We start from the raw sequence: 19,844 nt of genomic DNA, 5'->3' as shown, positions 1-19,844 counted from the left end.
TTTAAGCAATATATTTAGGGGCTGGAACTGCTGTTACAGGTCAGTATGTGGTTAAAAATGGTCTGGAACAAAGGGCAGGTGGTTGGGTGCTGCTCTGGATATGCCTTTTGTAGCTGTTACTTAATCACACCTTGTAGTCCTGGCGATGCATTTTCACAAAACACTGCTTTTAGGGCACTTGGACAAAGAATTTCCTTTCTGGATTTTTCCTCTTTGTTCCCAAAACAGCAGACGCTTCTTAACTTTTCTGATTCCTAGAGGCTCACAGCTTACAGTTTATAAAATAGCACAAGCTTATTAAAATGACTAAGTACAGCCCTTTTTTATAGTTTTAGTAATAAATCCCAGATTGTATAACTTGTGCGGACTCTTGTAACACACACGGAGTGCATGAATTGGGCTCTCACTCCTCATTCATGTCCTGCCTCCACATGTCACCTGTGGGAAAGTGTGTGTCCCAGGAGAAGAAAGTAAACAGATACTGAAATAGTCAATGCTCTCAAAATTCAATCCTTGTAGCCTCTCTCAAAGTTCTCATTGATGGTGGAGTTAGGGCTGAATTTGTAACTGCAGTTGGTAGGCTGGAGGTACAGAAGCCATATTCAGCAATGGCTTTTTTGATGTTTCATGTTTATTCAGTGTTGTACGTACTTGGATCTGGAACTTGGCCTGCGAGGCACATGGTCTGAGGTTTGCAAAGGGGCAGGAAGCAGGACTGGAGAGAAAATACTGTGCAGGGTCATTGAGAAAATGAGTTTGTCTGCTCTTTCCTGTTCTTAGTTTTCTTAGAGGGTCACACTGCAACTCTAAACATTATGCTCCCATGCAGGCTCTGAAAGAGTCATGAGAAGAAGAGTGAGTTGGTTCCACCTCTGGCCCCTGTGTTTCATCAGAAGCTTCTTGAAACGATGGATAAAGTGCGGCACTGTTGTTCCCGTTAAAAAAACCTTTGCTTTCACTTCTGTTTTCAACAGATACTTGGTTTTCATCAAGTGCTTCTGCTACTTGGCTGAGAACTTTGATAAATTACAACCATGCAACAATAAATCAGCTTCCCTACCTCATAAAAATCCCTTTGTCATTTGACTTTCTTGGTGTTAACCTAACCAAAGGTGTAAAACCACTTTTCCTTTTCCTTTGAGAGGCTTTACCATAGTTTTTTTTCCTTTGTGCAAGGATGTAGAACCAATTTAAAATGAGGAGTTTGGTGGAAATATTACTAGCTTTGGTGCTTCCTAGCTTTTGATCCACAAAGTATCTCCATTCAGAGGAAGCTGCATCAGTTTTCTCTCCTTCTCTGACTTCTTTCCGAGCAGATGACTCTTGCTCATGCATAGTTTGGACTGAGTTTTCTGTTACCTTGGAAGAGTGCTGATGCTGCAGCATCATTCATGACTTGTGTACAGGCAGCAGATAAATCAGGATTTCTTTTGTGTGCCACAGTAGAAATGGTGCTGCTGACGCCCGGATCATGAGACCTTCGTATTTTGGCATTATTTTATTCGCTTTACATTTTTGGAGTATTCAGCACTTGAAGGTCTCATTTCCCCTTCTCTGAAGGCTCTCAGATGTCCTCATTTTTTGTTTTCTTTTCCACTTTTTAGAGGAATCTATGACTGGTGCCATCCCATGACTTCTGGAGCTGGGAAAACACTACGTTTACTGCAGAACTGGCAAGCTGTACTGTCTCCTGTACCATTTCTCCATGAAATAGTTCCTAGCAAAGACCTGCTGTAACTGACACAAAGACAAAACTTGTGCTCAGTAAATATTTCTACAGAGACCCTGGGATCAGGGAGGTGCTTGACTGCTCGGAGCATGTTCCATGCATACTTTTCACTCTCGAATAACTGATACTTTAAACCCACAGTTCCTTCTTTAAGGACAAAGCATTCGGCCTGCCAGCTCTATGCAGCAGTTTGCTGTTAAAATGAATCCTGGTAGGTTTTCCAAGAACAAAAAATAGAGACATATTTTTCCACATAAAATCAAAGTTTGTTTTTTCTCTCTGCTTTCATATAACTCTTAAGGGCTTCCATTGAGTTTTCTTGTACTTTCTGAAAGGGGGAAAAAGAAAACCCAGCATTTGGATCAAAACCAAACATGAGAAACTTCAGCATAAAGGAATTTTCTTATGGATGTTTATAGAGGGGACTAAAAACCTTAATTCCAGTCCACTGCAGTGACCCAGTAAATGCTGACATTTTCCTTTCTTCTGTGCAAATTCAACAAGATTTTGGTTAATTTGATGGCTCTTCCAAATGCCTTTTGCTCTTTAAAGTGGTATCAATTAGTATGTTGAGAGACTTCTATTCCTCTGGGCAGATGACTTCCAGTATTTTAGTAGGAGCTTATCTAAGTGGCTTCTAAGTTGTGCCCATAGTTTGAAAGAGGATATTAAACATTCCTGCGTTTTCATCCTGTTTCTGAATCTTCTGAACAAATAAGACTTCTCTTGGTAGCTGCAGAAGATTTTTGTTTTGATTTAAAAATCTGGTATTAATGATTAGTCACAAACTGGTGCTGTGTTAATAATTCAGGTGTCTGTGAGACTCGAGTGGTACGTTCTGTTTGAATCTTTCATTTGATTCAAAAATGGGTTTAATGTTACTAAAAACTGCGGTCTCACTTTTGGCATGCGCTTAGTAGGAGAAATCTCAACACTCTGTGCTGCCTGTGTTCAACACCCTTCAAGAATGGAGCCTAAAATGATACAGGAGCTCCTGCTTTAATTCTGAGATGCATGGCCAGGATAAAACATGGGCTAGAACACGGATTTTGTATCACACTGGTCTTCCAGAGAGGGAAAATGAGCTGTGGAATTTCTGCTTGCTCCTCTGGGAATCACTCCAAGGGTGCTGGAGCTGGAGGGTTAGTAAATGGGGATGTTTTATCCCAAAACCGTGGTGTTTTCCCAAAGCCCAGACACCTCCGTGGAGACTGGAGGCCCATCCATGGAGGAGGAGGAATTTCATCTGCAGACCTCCTCTCTGTAGACACCCGGCAACTGGATCAATAACATCTGTTTCTCCAAAATGTACGCAGTGCTGCAATATTACTTTTTTCCAGCATTCCTCTAATGTGTAGTATTTCTTTATATGCCAAGTATGTCGAGGCCATAAATACTTTAACATGCAGAAGATGTGAAGGGAGGGAAGTATGTCCATTTGGATGCCTTTCCCCTTCCCTGCCAGAGGGACCGGGACCTGTTGGGTTTTGTGAGCACGGTGGGACTTGGGACAAGGGCCTGGAGTGACAGAACAAGGCAGATTGCCTTCAACTGACAGAGGGCAGGTTAGATGGGATATTGGAAAGGAATTCTTCCCTGTGAGGGTGGTGAGCCACTGGCATGAACTGAAGAGCGGCATCATGGGCAAACTAAACAACTGCAGAAGCTTCTAGAGGATTTTTGAAAAGAAATCCAGAGAATCAGTTGATTCTTGCCAAAATATGGAACCCATGTGGCATGGGAAATAACATCCACCCAAGGAACTGAAGGTGTAACCCTGGAGCTACACAGACTTAGAATCAGTGTCCACCCACTGTGGCTCAGTTTTGGGGGAGGCCAGCGAAGGGAAATATGCTGCAGGCAAAGCATCCTTCTTTGCTTCTATTTTTCTTCCAATAAATCAGCCAGTGTTCAATGCAACTCCAAAAACTTTTTGCCTTTGGATTGGAAAGCGGAGCAGCAGGTAGGTGTGACGCAGGTTTTGCACAGTCACCGAACTGAACCCACCTTAAGCCAACAGTGAGGGTGAAAGGTAGCAGTGTTTTGGGGCTGAATCGGTGTTTTCAGACGAGGCAGCACCTCTTTTATAAAAGCATGTTTCTATCGACTCCTTAAGAAGTTTAGACTGGAGGGCTGTCTCCAGAACTTGCCCCCTCCCCGTTCCAGGTCCCAGGTGTTTGTCTTGGCAGGAGGCAGTGTCTGCTCAGCCGGGGCTGGGATATTAAATTGAGGGAACACAGAGCTCTTGATGCTTTTCAATAGGGCTTCTATTTAGGTAGGGGCAGGATAGAGCTGTCAGCCACCTGTGATTGTCCAACAGGGAAAAAAGGAGGGATAAGGAGTTGGGGGAGAGCCCTGGAAATGTTTTCCAATTCCATCAATAGAATGGTGAGAAGGAAGTGTTTTCTGGGAGGCAGAGCCTTGTGTTGGTTTGACTGCTGAATCCTTTGCTGCAGTGCAGGCATTGGTGGATGAAGAAATGAAGGATGATACTGGCTGAAACAATGTGGGATGGCACAGGAAACCTCCTGAACTGAACTTCCCACATGTGGAGAGCCTTGTAAGAGATTTCACTACAAGCTGAATGATCAATGGGTGGCCCAAAGTGAGAATTGATCCTGGTGTCCTGATTCTGACACTTGGGGCAGTTCTTATTTTCCATATGTACTCCAGATATGTATTTCTGCATTAATTTTTAAGGTGTGAGGGGTGGTTGGTTCATTTCATTTCCACAGAATGGAAATTTAGTTTCAATGGCCTTAAGATGAAGGATGAAAGGTTTGGATTAGGTATTAGGAAGAAATTCTTCCCTGTAAGGGTGGGGAGGCCCTGGCACGGGTTGCCCAGAGAACCTGTGGCTGTGGCTGCCCCTGGATCCCTGGAAGTGTTTGAGGTCAAGTTGGACAGGGCTTGGAGCAGCCTTGTCTGGTGGAAGGTGTCCCTGCCCGTGGCAGGGGCTGGAACAAGTTGGTCTTTAAAGTCCCTGCTAAGCCAAACCGGTCCATGATTCCACGATTCTGTGTGGGAAACACGGATGCTCGTAGGAAATGCAGGTAGAAGTTGAAACTAGACCACGGCAGAGTCCCTCTTCGCTGGGTAGACTAAACCTTGGTTGGTCTTCATGAGAGTGAAGGATACTCGGCTTCCCTTGGTCAAATAAAGGCTTCTTCTGCCCCACCGCAGGCTTTGAAGAATGGAAGGGGGAAGAGAAAACATTTGGAGAAATCTCCAGGCTCTGAAATTCTTCATGTACAGACCCGTCACTGTGTTTTCCTAAGTTGATGCAGGTGTTGGATTTGATCTTGTTCTTTGAAGCAAGCAGGTTCATCCTCCTGAGCATAGTCTCTTCCATAAAACAGGACACAGGTAGTTCTTCCTTTTCCCACTGAATCCTTCCGTGTCCTTGAATTGGAAAGCAGCTGCCTGACTCTTTCACACGTGCCTGCTTCACTCTGGTGAGAGCTGTGATCCTCTCATGCTTCCCTTCTAGGTAGAGTCCAACAGCACAGTGCAGCTTTATTACTCTGTATTTGCACCTGTGTGTGACTGAAGGGTCACAAGTTGGAACCTCCTTCCAGAGGGGAAGGGGATTTTGGCATCCTTAGATCCCTGTGTATATTCCTGATTTTTTTCTTACTAAGGATGACCACTTCATGTAGCCTCCTGCTGCTGAGCAAGCTCCAACCTGCCTATTAGTCTGCTTCCACTTATTGACAGCCTGCTCTGTTTGGAGATTAATTTAGAGCCTTGAATGTGATGTTAAGTTTCAATTTTTTAAGCTTATAATCTCCCCTATTTCAGCTCTTCCCAGTGAAGACGCAGCACGTGGTGTTTCCAAATTACTTTGTATGACAGAGGGATGTGCAGATCCTGGGACAGATGAAAGATGTCTGTAATACAAATGAAGGTTCTCATGTAGAGAGATGCAGGGAAGCTCTGTGCATCTTGAATTCCCATAATGTGTTGCTGATTTGCTTAAAGCAGCTTTACAAATCTGTTCCCTTACTGTTCAGAGCTGGCTTAGGAGAAATGGCTGCTAATTAATGCCTCGGTTTCCCAGGGTGTCACATCAGCGTTTGAAAAACTATTCCTTTGTAGTACAAAGGCACTAAGGACAGTTTAAAAACATAACTTATAGCATTGTCTTCTCTGTGGGAGATTCTGTGTCTTAAAAGAACACAAGGTGTTCAAAATACAGATACCACCAGAGTTTGGGATGGAGACTGGGAGGACAACGTGAGAGCGTCCTCTGACCTGGTGGCATTGACCATGGGATGGTAGGATGGGTTTAACAGCCCAAAGCCTTTTCTGCTCTCTGGTGATCACTTTTAGAAGCACTCGATAATAGCCATCAGTGTGACTGCTGAACAAACTTCCTGAAGTTTTGAGGGTGGCCTTTCCAAACTCACCTGGGAATTGACTGCCTCGCCCGTACTGCAAACTGCTAGAAACGGGGCATTTGACTTCCTAAAATACTTTTGGAAATCCCACCCATAATGTTTAATACTGAAGGTAAATGTGGCCATTAATGGACACTCCACAGCTCTCCGTTGTGCTCCCTGAATGAAGGTCTCTTTCCTTACAAACACGCCATGCATATTTATAGGGAATCATGTTCCCTCTTAAGTGCTGTTGATTTTGGCTCGGGAAGTGATTCCTTAGTTTAACCTGCCCTTGTAGGTTATTTTCTCAAGGCTTTATATTGTTTCTAGTTCCCTTATTCTTATCTGCATGTTTTACATTTTGAAGGAAAAACAAAAAAGTATTTTCCAGGTTTTGCTTTATCCACGGATTGTCCAGTAAAGGATATAAGGTTTGGTGTCCTCTGGGAAACCCTCCTAGGTGGGCTGCTTGGGCCAGACTGGGTTTGGCCTTGCTCCCAGTTACCTTTTATTATGAACTCCAGCAGCACTTCCTCTTGCATCTCTCTGATTCCATAGAATTCCCTCTGTTCACTGTGCACCATTTCTTCTGAATCGAGGGGGATGGGAAGAACTGCAGGGATGAAAGGAATTAATGCTCAGAAGTCATTTAGACAGATACAGATACTGGGGAGCAAGGTAGATGCAGATGGCATGCTGATGGGACCTGGGCAGGGGTTCTTCTGGATTCTCCTCTGGGAGAAGCGAGTCTGTAGGAAAGCCAAGGAGTCAGTGCACTTCCCTGAGCCTCAGGGCTGAGATGGTGCTGGGAACAGGCGGATTCATTCCAGCCACTGTGCCCCAAAGGCTGCCTTTGGATTTTGGTGCTCCTGTTGTCTTGCCCATTTTCACAGAGTCCTGAGGACGGCTCTAGAGAACTCTGTAGTAGGAAGGATTCCAACCTGCCTCCTTCAGTGGATGGAAATTTTGAATGTTGTTAATTTTGAAGAAAAAAGCAGTAAAATTAATAGCCTTCCAAGACTGGAGACTGCTTTCCTGGATTGCTCCATCAATGTGCTTTTGTGGAAAAAAAAAAGATTTCCACTACATACTTCTTTCTTGAAAATCCACCACAGCCTTTTCTCCAAGGGAGCCTTGAAAAATACGTGCTCCGAGCACCTCCCTGCACATCTCTCCGGCTGGGGGGAAGGAAGCACTGGGTTGGCACTACAGCTTACAGGGAGGATTCACTTAAAAATGCAAAACCTGCTTCTGCCCCTTTGTCTGGATTCATTTGGAAAATTTCAAGCTCTTTTTATTGGTGAAATTTTGGGGGGGAGAAAAGAAATGTATGGGTTACAGTAGTATTCTGAGCGTTTCATGCTTCATCCCTCCTGGTATTTGTATTTAGATCCTCAGGCTGGGTCTTTAGGCTCTAAAATGACGTATGGACGTGTTTTCTCTCTCCCTTACCAGGCTGGAATGATAAGAACTGATGAGGATGAATACTTCATTGAGCCTTTGGAAAGAGGAAAGCAGATGGAAGAGGAGAAGGGAAGAATCCACATGGTGTACAGGCGGTCGGCGGTAGCGCAGCGTCCCACTGACATGCTCCCTGATGTCCACACAGAAGGTACAGTACCCCGTGGGGTTGCTTGCAGATCTATTCCAGGTTACTTCAGCCTATGGAAGCTTCTGAAGGAGGCTGTATAACTCCTGTTTAAATTTTGGGTCCTGTTTCTTTGAGTAACAGTGAAATTGTGCCAATTTACTGTTTTCCTCCTTCTCCTGGTTGCAATGAAAGCGCTCTGAAGGCAGTTGTGTTGATAGGATATATTTTGTCACATCCAAGGATTCCCCTCTGCCTTGAAGATAATGTGGTTGGTCCATGTGAGAATAATTACCGTGTCTGAGAATAATTATCATCCTGTAGTTTAATCCATTTGGTTGTATGTCTTTTTAATAATTCACAAATCCTCACAAGCCAAGGCATTGCATAGTGAAGGTTAGGGGTTTTGAGGCTCTGGGCTCAGGATGAAAGAGCAGCTCTGCTCTCATCAGTGCTCTGCCTTTCTTTCAGTATCTTTCGGCTTCTCAAATTCCTGTGTTTATGTTGTGTTCACATGTTGTTGGGACTGGGAAGGGTTTGGGATATAAAAGAAGTACATACAATGGACAGAACTGGAGGTGCTTGGCTTTGGGTACCCCAACAAGGCCATTCCAGTTTAGCTCATGCATCTGCGGGGGTTTAGCCTGGAGAAGAGGAGGTTCAGGGGAGACCTCTGAAAGGAGGTCAAAACTCCCTGAATGGAGGTTTTAGCCCGGTGGGTTCAGTCCCTTCTCCCAGGTAAAAAGTGACAGGTCAAGAGCACATGGCCTCAAGTTGCACCAGGGGAGGTTTAGATTGGATATTAGGAAAAATTTCTTCATGGAAAGGCTTGTCAAGCCCTGACACGGGCCGCTCAGGGCTGTGGAGGAGTTGCCATCCCTGGAGGGATTTCAAAGTCATGTGGATGTGGCACCTGGGGACATGGGTTAGTGGTGGCCTTGGCAGTGCTGGGGGAATAGCTGAACTCAATCTCGGAGGCCTTTTCCAACCTAAACTATTCCATGACCAAGGTTAAAGCAAGGTGCCCAAGCCTGTGGAGCCTGAGGAAATGTTTGCAGTGGTTGAGTTGTCTATCAGCTGCAACTGCTGGGTTGTCTATGTATGAGCTGTGTATCGATGCCATGAAAATCTTCCTCTTTCTTCTCTGTCCTTGCTCCCCCACCACCGTGCTTGGGCTCGAGGCAGCGATGCAGAGTACCGTCTGCTCGCGGTTTGGGAGTTCAGCCAGCACACACAAGAATCCAAATTTTCAGTAACAGATGACAGATGACTCAACAAAACAGCCGTTAAGATAAAAAAGTAATTAAAATCGTTGTTGTCAGTGAAGTCGTTACAAAACTGGGAAACTCTGTGTGACAGCCTTTCTCGGCAGTGACACAGGACACGCTGTGTCATGTTCTCCCTACAAGAAGTCAGTTTTCTAAGAGGAAGGCTTCCAGCTCTAGCTATGTGGCAGGAGCTTGCAGTCTGACAGGACATCTGGTATTCCTGCAGGATTTTAGACCGTTTGGGAATTGGTTGGACATTGCTCAAGCAATTGGACAGAATGAGCGTAGGAGTTGTAAGTCGAAAAGCTGCCATCCTGACAGCAAGGTTTTAGCAATGATCACAGTGCAGTGGAGTATTAACTTCTGTGTATCCTGTGTTCTCGTGGAAGTCAGCACACTTTTTTCCCTGTTTTGTTTATGGCTCTCTTTGACGGAGCTTCACAGAGCTGTCTTAAGTGGGAACCAGAAATCTGGGGTTCTGGGGAAGATACTGCGGTGCCTCAAGCTGCTGGATCCTGTGGGTTCAGCCTTCCCACCCCAAAGCAGCACCCTGTGCTGATTCCTATCTATGGTATCCATGGCTCTGGATCGCCTCTTTAGGGAATGACAGTGGCAATTTGCATGTATTGTTTTCATAATTTGCTTTGCATAGAGATTGGTTTCTTTAGAAGCCTTATATGAGACACTCAAGAAATCAGATTGGAAATCCTGCCCCATTCCTGTGGGGAATTTTTCTTTTTAGAAGTGCACACCCAATTTAGGCCCCTTGAAGGATTCCTTCATTAATTATTGCCTCTTTATATCTTTGTCTTTTCAGTCATTTTGGTGTGAGTAGGATCTTTTACATATAAATGGACTTGAATATTTGGGGTTTGTTTTGATACCCAGGAATTGCAGACAGTTTTATATCTTTTATGCTTAGAAAATGCCTCTGCTCTCGCTCAGTGATACCAGGGAAATGTGGATAATTTTCCATATTTTGACAGGCTGTTGGCAGGCTGACTATTTGTATGTCATGGGTAATCTGTCTGCTGATTCGAAAGATCTTGTTTGACTGTATTCCTTGGAATCTGATCTGTCTTCTGCTATGTGAGGCAGTGAAGGGAAGCAGTAGGTCTTGACCACCAAATGTTAAAATCATTTTATTAACCCAAAATCCTACTTGGTCCTTGTGATGTCCATCAGACAGGGTGCTCACTGGTTTGAGGTGCTGAACTCAGGTTAGTTCTCCTGGACAAAGGAGGCTCTTCCTCTTCTGTGGGGTGGAAGCCAAGGCCTCCCATGGGAAATCCCAGCTATTGAAAAAGCACTTAAATATAGTGGGATGTGACACTGGACATTGGTTTTTAAGCATCTGGGATCAGCGTCCGGTTAGGTCTGGTCTGGGAATGATATCACAGAGGAGGACAGTGTCTTGAGTTCTCCATGGGTGTAATTACACGTTGTCTCCTGACAGCTTTTCCATGTCGGATTGCCCTGGGATGACATTTGTAAGCTTGACTTCCCCAGTCATTTAAGTCTTGATCCTAAAGACACTGAACATCTGTGCTTCTCATTTGGGTTGAGTAGTACAGGTAGTCAGCGTTCATGTTGTGAGTGTTACTCCCAAGTAATGTCTCTTAAATCAAAAAATACTTATCCTTAAGGACGAAAAGAAACAAAGTGTCCATATGGGAGGGAAGGGTCTGAGGGACAGAGAGCGAAAGAACTGTGCAGACAGAGCTAAAAAAAATAGAGCAGTGTATGAGGTTGTCATGTTAAAACATGATTTACACAAATCCTTATGATATTCTCACCAAAATAGCTTTTTATTCCAGAATGGAAGGAAATGCTCTCAGGACAAGCCTGAGTTTGGGAGGTCTTTGAAGTATAACAATGATATTACTCTGTCTGAGTGGGATGAAAAGAAGCTGCTCCTTGTTAATAAGCTGAGAAACATCACTGTGATCATTAACCTTATTCCTTGAAAGCGTTCAAGATGCAGCAGAAACAGGCAAAGAACCTGTAGAATTCACAGTCAAATTTGCACCTAGGAGGCCACCTGTGCAAGTTCTACTGAATTTGGCTCAGGAGTGTGGTAAAATAAAATCGAAGCTGTGTTTCAGAAACATAAAAGCCTGATCCAAGTCCGCTGAAGTCAGTGGGAACACTCATGCTGACATCAGTGGGATGATGAGGCAGGGTTTGGATCATATGCTGCTCGAGATGATAACTGAGTATTCAATTTATCTTTCCTCCTGTTTGTTCATTTATCATTTTTTCTGTGTACTTTCATGTGGTAGAATGATGACAGGCAACCCTGAGCTTGGCAGTTACACAGCATGGTAATGTACTCGGAGCTTTCCTATTTCATCCTCCTCTTCACACTGTAGTATTTTTTAAATGACAACCTATTCACCCAGCAAGCACTTGAGATGAAAGTATTTTTGTAATTACTTCCTAACAGTGGGAAACAAGAAGTAGGAGCCTTTATCTCCCAGCTTCCTTTCAGAATTTTCATTTTCCCCAAAGCACCAAAGTGCTTGTGTGTCTGATGGGGTTGCCATGGCACTCGTGTCGAGTGTCTTTGTCCCAGGTGGGAAACATGTAGGAGGAAGAAATGATTTGGGACTTGCTCCTGGTTGCCTGGGAATGAAACCCTGGAATAGAAGGTGGAAGAATGGGAAGACTATTGCCTGCTTGGGAGACCTCCCTCTGCACTTCCCCAGGCACATCATTAGTGGTTCTCAGGGATGTCATCGTGCCGGAGGGTGTCTGAACTCTTTCTCAGCAGAATTTCTCATGACCTGTGTTCTGGTGGAGGATATTTTTGATGCTGCACAGCCCACCACACAAGTTTATGCATCAGAACAATGGCAAAGATGGAAATGATTGTTGTGTATAATCCTCTGTTCAGTATGGGCATTTTTGTATAATCACAGAATCCCAGCATGGTCTGGGTTGGAAGGGACCTTAAGGATCATCTTGCTCTACTCCCTGCCATGGGCAGACACCTTCCACTATCCCAGCTTGCTTGAAGCCCCGTCCAACCTGGCCTTGGGCACTTCCAGGGGTGGGACAGCTTCTCTGGGCAGCCTGTGCCAAGACCTCACCACCCTCACAGGGAAGAATTTCTTCCTGATACCTGGTCAAAAGTCTCTCTCCAGCTCTCTTGTAGTCCCCCAAGAAAGGGCCACCAATAACTTGTATTGATGGCAATAACCTGGGTTGTCTAAGGACATCCTCTTATATATCCAGACCTTCTGGAGCTTTTGCTTTTAATTTAGCCTTCTTCTCTTAAACTGAAACTTAATTGGATTCTCTGAAGTTCTTCATTGAATATAGTTTGTGGGATTGGTTTTTTTCTTTTTTTTTTAGGTAACAGTTTGCTTAATCAAGGAAAGGTAATCAAATGGAACAGGAAGAGCACAGTGTGGTATAAAAGAAAAGGAGTGTTGGTGATGGATGTATAGGAAGCAAAAGGAAACAAAGACTTTATAGTGAGGAAAAGCTTACGATTTTTTGTAAGAAGGAAAAGCTTGAGCAGGAGTGGATCAGAAGGTGCTGTGAAGTGACTGATGTGCTCTGTCTGTGTTGGGGAGGTGGTGCCTGATGATGAGAGCAAGAACATCCATCTGCTTAACTCGTCTTCTATTCTTGGCAGTAACAAAGGAAAATGATTTTTAAATAAAACCAAGAATAAAGGCTTCATTTCAACTGTAGGGACCCAGCGCCAGAGTAGTAAAACACACAGAAAAATCTGTATGAAGGGCAAATTGAAGAAATGGAGACAGGTCAGTACATTCAGCTTGCAGCCATTCCAAGGCTCCTACCATTTTCCAGTAAAAACTCCCTGTGCCCCCAAATTGCATAGGAAGAGGAAAACTTTCAGCTAACAGCGGTGATAACAGACAGGAGAGGTTTTTAAATATTGTGTAAGCAGCTGCTCCTGTGCGAAGGGAGCCTGTTTGGTTCATAGATGACATTCTCAGAGTAATCTGGGAGAGACATGCCAAGGTGAGGGTCACCCTTGGGTGGTCCATGTAGGACTGAGGTCCCTGGCTTGGATGTGAAGTGGCTCGTTTCTGCTGCTGGGTTTGATCAGAAAGGTGCACATGAGATGGTTAAAAGTGCTCTTTATGGACCAGGACATATGTACCAGGATGGCACTGTCTGAGAATATGGGAGTGGGAAGCAGAAGAGCTGCCTTATCGGGGGGAGTTTATGTGAATTAGAGGGCAGGAACCAGAGGCAATGAGTCCTCCCACAGCTTGTGGGGGCTGAGGCTCGTTCACGTGTTTCACATGCGCGTCCTACAAATTCAGGACCGAAATGAGAGCACAGAGCCCTGTTTTATCAGTCTGTGTTCTACTGCAGGCTTTTGATGGAAAAATGAACTAAAATGTAGCCGTTTGTGTCATAACATAAAAGAGTAATTTCCATACTGTAAGACTCTCCCTGGACCTTCTTCCCCTGAATTATCTGCAGGTTTAGCATTTTTCCCCACTGCGAGACACCTGGTTCTTAATGGTTTTGATGCTCGGTTAAAGTTATAGGAAGATTCTAGAAACAGCTTAAGAATCCAAACTGAGGGCAATTTAATTCAGATATATCATTGAAAATACCAGGATGAGATGTTGGCACCCCTGGTTTATGACAGAGAAGGAAAATGGATCTGGTGTGTTTTGAATGAGCAGTTTGGATGCCACGCTCCTGCTTTTGGTAGGGTCCGTGTGGGGTTACTGTGGACTAACTCTTGCTGTACCCCGTGTATTACACCAAGATGTTCCAGAGCTCACTTCACCCTTCCCTTTATCCCTTCAAAACATGGTGTAGATGATAAATAATCCAGTTTGTCTTATGTGGGATGACAGAGAATTGGGCAGCTGGAGCTGACAGGAATGCGGATGGAAGTTACTAACGTGAGAACATCAGCCTCATACTTCACTTGCTCCCAGTGGACTGAGTTTCTTCAGATCCATTTCTGGGTTACGCAAGTGCATAAATCTTTCCAAAATGCAGTAGTAAAACACTGCAGAGTAACAGCATGACCCAGCTGTTGTTCGCTGAGAAAACAGTGGGGTTTTTTCCAGAATACCTTGCCTAATCATTCTTTGGAGTATTCCAATAACGTGGGACAGGATCAGCCAGATAATTAGGGTTCTAGAGGTTATTAAAAGTCACACAAATCTGAGTCTGCAGGTAGAGTTGGAAAGGAGGGAATTGATGTCTCAGCAAAGCTGACTTCTCCTGCATGGTGACGGGTAGAGGCTGACCTGTGGGAAATCTGTGTTGGATTCCATCAAATATCATGTGGTTTGGGAAGAGAACCCAGGGAGGGATGAAGAGCTTTGCTGGCTTGTACTTTAGGAGTAGCCAAGGGAAGTGTTTCGTTGGTGTGTCTTCCTTTGCAGCATTATTGGCAGGGCCTATTTCTAAACATTCCCGGGAAAAGTTTGAGGATCTGTCCGTAGGAGAGATGCCCTTGTGTCTCCTTTGGCATTTTACCTCTCCCCCCAGATAACAAGCAGGCTGCTGCCTCCCTCCCAGCAGTTAGTGATGTGCCTGCAGGAAACAGGTTTGTCCTTCCCCTTGTTCCTGGCAACAGGCTCTGTCCATCGGGTGGCTAGAAACGGTAGGATTTTCCTTCTTCTCCCATATTTCTGCATAGGGTACCTAACAGTGGACCTAGATATCTGGAGAAAGCTGGATTCAGACACTCACATCCTCCATGGAGGCCAGGGAATGATGGGCTGCGAGTGTGTGTGAAAACACATGCTTGATTAGCAAGTGCTGTCTTTTTATATGAAATGACTATCTTGTAGCCATAAATGCAAAATCGGGATCACAAAGTTTGAATGACTGTTTGTTTGCCAAATGATTGTTCTGTAATCCTACAGTCATCAAATAATAAATCAACACCACCTGGTTATTGCAAATTAGAATAAAAACTTCTAATTACACTGATCATCTTGTGCAAAATCCTAATAATACCTAGAATCTTTCAGATAATAAATTTTCAGCTTCAACAGGGTTAAACACAGTGTAAACTGAGCTTTTTTAGTCTCATCTGGAAACAGTAACAGGTGATGCAAGGCCATCCAAGGAACTTTGTGCTTTCTTAATGGAGAGCTCTGCTCTGCCTTTCCAATTCTCCTCACTAATAGTTCCAGAGAACAAAAAGTCACAATTTCCAGGAGGAATAGTAGTTGTGCTTTTCTGTCCTTGACAATAAATCTGTTAGAGGTATTAAAGTAAGAGGCAGTAGTAACTCTGTTAATTGTTTACAGAAGTCAGATCGGTGGGAGAGTCAGTGATGGGTCTGTGGCTGCCCTTAAGCATCAAAATAACCTCTGGGCCTGAAGGGTTTGGATGTTTTTCCTCCCTTTCAAGTCAAAGTTAATGTTGTAATAGTTTACCAGTTTAGTATATACCCTGTTCCCTCCTGTCCAGGCTCTTCTGCACTGTGTTTCCAAGTGCTGTGGAGTGGTACACAGAGGTTTGAGAAGGTCCATGCAAGCAGACAGTGAAGGTTTGTGGGTCTGGGGATTTCTGCAGTCTGCAGCGTGGACCAGCTTCACACTGCCAGAGCGCAGGTTTAGATGGGATATTGGGAGGAAATTCTCCCCTGTGGGCCTGGTGAGGCCCTGGCACAGGTTGCCCAGAGCAGCTGTGGCTGCCCCATCCCTGGAAGTGTCCAAGGCCAGGCTGGACAAGGCTTGGAGCAATCTGGGATAGTGGAGGGTGTCTGTTCCCAGGAGAAGAGGACCTGGGGGAAGAGAAAAAGCTGTTGAGGATGTTTCTTAGGAGCTCTGAATGTAGCTGGAGCAGAATCACTGGGGATGATTGCAGGCTGCTCTGCCAGATAGTGATTTACTTTTTACTTAGGTCTTGGACTTGCTAACCATGTTAGGCAGCTAATTAGGAGCCAGGTAAATTAGTGTCTTTCTCTTCTTCTGTTTCTGGATGTAGATTTTCATTTGCCTTTGAGTACCTGTGATTTGATGATGAAGATTCTTCGTGGGGTTTTTTCCTTGCTTAGAGCAGAAAGGAAGCTCAGGGCCAGCCCATGGTGAAACTGTGTTCTGATCCTCCATGTTGCCTCACAACATAGAGCAAATATCTCAAACTTTACTTAAAACTCATGTTGTTGAACATGAAAAATTCATCTGGTGCTTCTAGACTGAGAGTAATTCCAAGTACATCTCTTGCTTTCATTTATCTGTGGCAAAACCTGTTTTGAAAATTCCTGAGAAATACCTTGGAGTGAAAGGGTAACTCATTATACTCTGTGGCTTATGAAGAAATGCTAATTGATATCATCACAGATGATGTAACTAGTATCATAGATTTTGTTAATTTTCAGCAAAAGCCCTGTATTCCCTAGAACTACGATACCAATTAAAATCCACTTCACAAAATAATTTATTACCTTATTTACTTACTTTTTGAATGCTCAGTTCTAACCAACAGGCAGTGAGTATCCAGAAACCATGTAATTAATGTTGGGAACTGTTTTAAATAGTTTGTCCTGAGCAGTCCTTGAAAATGCACTGCCATATCCCTGGGTTCTGCTTGGCTCTTCCATAGCCAAGTCCATGTTCTTTTTATCCCCGATCACAAGTGAATTTGAAAACAGATGCATTCGAGCCTCTGCTTTGGTATTTTAATGGTATTTTTCTATTTTCTTTTACGGGGTTGATTCTTGATTTATTTCAAGCCCCTTTTCTTAATCAGGGTTTTCCCTGCCAAGAATAAGTAACAATATATTTTCATTACTTGCAGCACTTCAAAGCTTCCAAGTTTCTGATGCTGAGAGCATTTACTACTAGAAGTGAAAATCAGTCTTCCTTTAGTTAACAGTGCTCTTTAATAGGGAACACAAGGGGCGATGAATCAATTAAAAGTATCTGTTCTTTGAGGGCTCACGCAGCACTGTGCCATGTTGTGGGGGTTGATTACATACTTGGTTTGGTTGGAGGAAGGCTGATAAAGTTCTAACCTCCTCAGATCTGCTTCATTTGCTCTTTGTTAAACATGCTTTTTTTTTTTTTTTTTTTTTTTTTTGCTGGCAAGACACGATCATCATTCATTTTTTTTTTTTACATCTCAAGTTTGTCGGGCTGTTTGGAAAAATAGGACAATGAAAGCCATCTGGGCATCCCATCCACTTCCATTTGGAAACGTCGGCATCGTTATTAGGAACGTCTCACCAGCACTGCAGTGAGCAGATGTGCTCTCTTTCCATCTCCAGGCTCACTTAGAACTTCTGATAGTGAGAGAAATTCGATAGGCACTAAACCCCAAATTCCTGTTTCTTGATCCCGCCCTCTAATGCCACTTATTTAGGATGTTTGTTCCTGTGTAAAGAAGAAACTTGGGGCATTTGAGGGAAGAAGCAATGGAGAAAAGCCAGCAATGTGTCCTGCAGGTCATTCCATGTCTGTAGGATTTAAAGCTGAGCACTTGTACACTTGAGCCTTTGCCAGCAGGTTGACTCACAGCTGTTCATCAGATGTAATGCTCTGTGGAAATCCAGACTCCTCTGGCTTCAGCTGCCCTGTCTCCATTCTTAAAGCCTTAAGAAATTAGACTTTAAATTTCTTTAAAGAGAGACAACCCCTTCATTGAGTTTAACATCCCTTTTCTGAACCTCACAGGTGATGGCACAGTATACAGGTGTTCCTGCTGCCAGTATCTCCATATAACTCTGTATTTTGTAGTCCCTGTACAAGTTTACAATGAGAGTGGTGAGGCACTGGCACAGGTAAAAGATAGGATTGTGTCTGCAGTGCCAGGGAAGCTGAGGCAGAAGCTGGAAAGCCAGGGAAAAACTGGAAAGCTGCGCTGCTGGACAGTGAGTTCCCTCAGGTGCTTTTCCATGGAAGAGCAAAACTGGACAACCAAGAGCATCTGTGAAACCTTTTAGGCACTTGGGACATAATAAGCTGCTTTCAGCATCTTCTGTGAAGGCTTATTTGGGATGATGATCATATTTACAGCTTGAGTGGGATATTCAAAGACACTGCAGGTTATTACCCCAACTAGAAATGGGTAAGTTGATGCCCACAGTTTGGAAGTGGCTGTTCCACAGTGGCAGAGTTTCTATCCAAATCACACTTCCCAATTCCCAAGCAGATACTCTGTCTCGCTAATGACTTGGATGTTACTTTTTTTTCAGGATTTTCAGTGATCTTTCTGCTCAGTTGGGTTTTTTAAGCTGTTTGTTGTCCTAACTCAAGAGCCCCTTTGTGCAGATCAGCCTGGGATTTTGGGACACCCCCTTGCTCTGTGGATGTGGTATCTGGGTAGAAAGGCCTTGTGCATATTTTTGCTGTTATCTTGGACACTCTCTTGGTCCATGGACTGTTGGGAAATAGCTTGGGCTTGGAGACATTTGTTGCTCTTGGAATGCTGACTTACAGTGCATTCATGGAAAAAAAAGCAGGAACCCGAGTTCAACAGCATTCAGTGACAGTTTATAGTTGGAGCTTTTCCTTTATATTTATGCCAGTGGAATTTTGAGAAATGGCTGAAATTCCATGTGGCGAGAAAGAGAGGCTTATTATCCGTGACTAATGCATGGATACGCTTTTTAAAATTGGAATTATTTGCTGTCGTGCCTCTTCTACTCTTCTGCTATATTGGTTGATTCTGTTGTCTCCTAATTTTGAACAGCCTTTCTCTCACCTTGGACTGCCACTCTCACATCACTCCCACTGCCATCCTCCCTTGGTAGTTCAGCCACTGCAACCAAACTGGGATCCAGAGCTGGGATAAGCTCACCTTTATGTTAGTTAGGGATTGAATCCAAGACGAAGGCTGCATTTTCAGATGACAGTATTGAAAATTGTACTCTTGATTGATTTTGGTACATTGGATTGTCTTTCTTGCTGCGTTTTCTGCAACACCAATAATATTTGACTAAGCATTTCTTCTTTGTGATTCTAATTCATGAAATTTATTGATTAGCTTAAGAGGTCCTTTTACGTGTCTATACTGAACCCTCAGGGCGTTTCCCTCCTTTCGCAGAGGAGAACTATCTCTTCTTGTAATATTTCTAGTCAGACCCATTGTATACTCAATGGAAAATTCTTCCTAAATCTTCTCCCCTCTCAGGTTCTTCTCCTTTTTATTATTGTGCTTTTTCTCGCTGTCTCTGTTAGCTTTCCACCAGACTGGAGGGCTCATTAAAACAACACTGTACAGGAAATGGAGAGAGGTGCAAGAATGGGACCCTGCTCGCCAAAGAAGGAAAGTTGGCAGCTCTCCTCTCACAGGAAAATTCCTTGGATTCAAGAAGCAGCTTCATTGAGAGAGTGTGCTGCTGAAGAGGCATGAAGTGCTTGGTGGAGTGTCATTCCACAAATAAGTGGCATTTTGGATACTCACACATTGTGATGAGGTTCTAGCAATAATGTTCCAGTCTATTTGAATTAATTTATGTTTTGTCTGAGTGGTCTTGAGTGTCAGGAGGGAGAAGAAGGTGGGTTCCGGATAGAAAGAAGTACTAATTCCCTGGAAGATGCTTCCAGCAGACCTCACCTCCCACGGCAGACTGCAGGGATGAACCTTGCTGAAAAACTCCCTCTCCTTAGTCACAGCATTTTCAAGAGAAATAGTCCTGTCTTTCAGGTCACAGTGGGAGAATTTATGATTATGACTCTGTGCTATTTTGGATGGGATTGGGATGGGGGAAAGGAGAGGGGAATGATCAAAATATCCTGTGTGGAAACAGTGCAAGTTAGATTCATAACACATCTGTGCGAGGTGCAGGCGAGGCTGGCGCACTTGTAGGAATTTGGTGAGGTGGAAAGGAAAAAAAAGTGCCTTGTTGTGTAAGAGTCTATACGAAAAAAGGAAAGTATAAAAGGGGGGGGGGGTGGGGGGGGGGGGCC

At 44.0% G+C, this 19,844-nt stretch overlaps 1 protein-coding gene across 1 annotated transcript in view; it reads left to right on the top strand.

Annotated features, from left to right (window-relative positions):
- ADAMTS3 (ADAM metallopeptidase with thrombospondin type 1 motif 3) overlaps positions 1-19,844 on the top strand; it is a 56,440-nt gene that overhangs the window by 15,787 nt on the left and 20,809 nt on the right. Inside the window, exon 4 of the mRNA XM_017732029.1 lies at positions 7,567-7,723. Within this exon, the coding sequence (XP_017587518.1) occupies positions 7,567-7,723 (157 nt within the window). The remainder of the gene's footprint in view (positions 1-7,566; positions 7,724-19,844) is intronic.

Source organism: Corvus brachyrhynchos, unplaced genomic scaffold, assembly GCF_000691975.1.
Source record: "Corvus brachyrhynchos isolate BGI_N302 unplaced genomic scaffold, ASM69197v1 scaffold764, whole genome shotgun sequence".
Classification (NCBI taxonomy): domain Eukaryota; kingdom Metazoa; phylum Chordata; class Aves; order Passeriformes; family Corvidae; genus Corvus; species Corvus brachyrhynchos.
The sequence above is the reverse complement of the archived record's forward strand: the minus strand, read 5'-3'. Positions and strand labels throughout refer to the sequence as shown.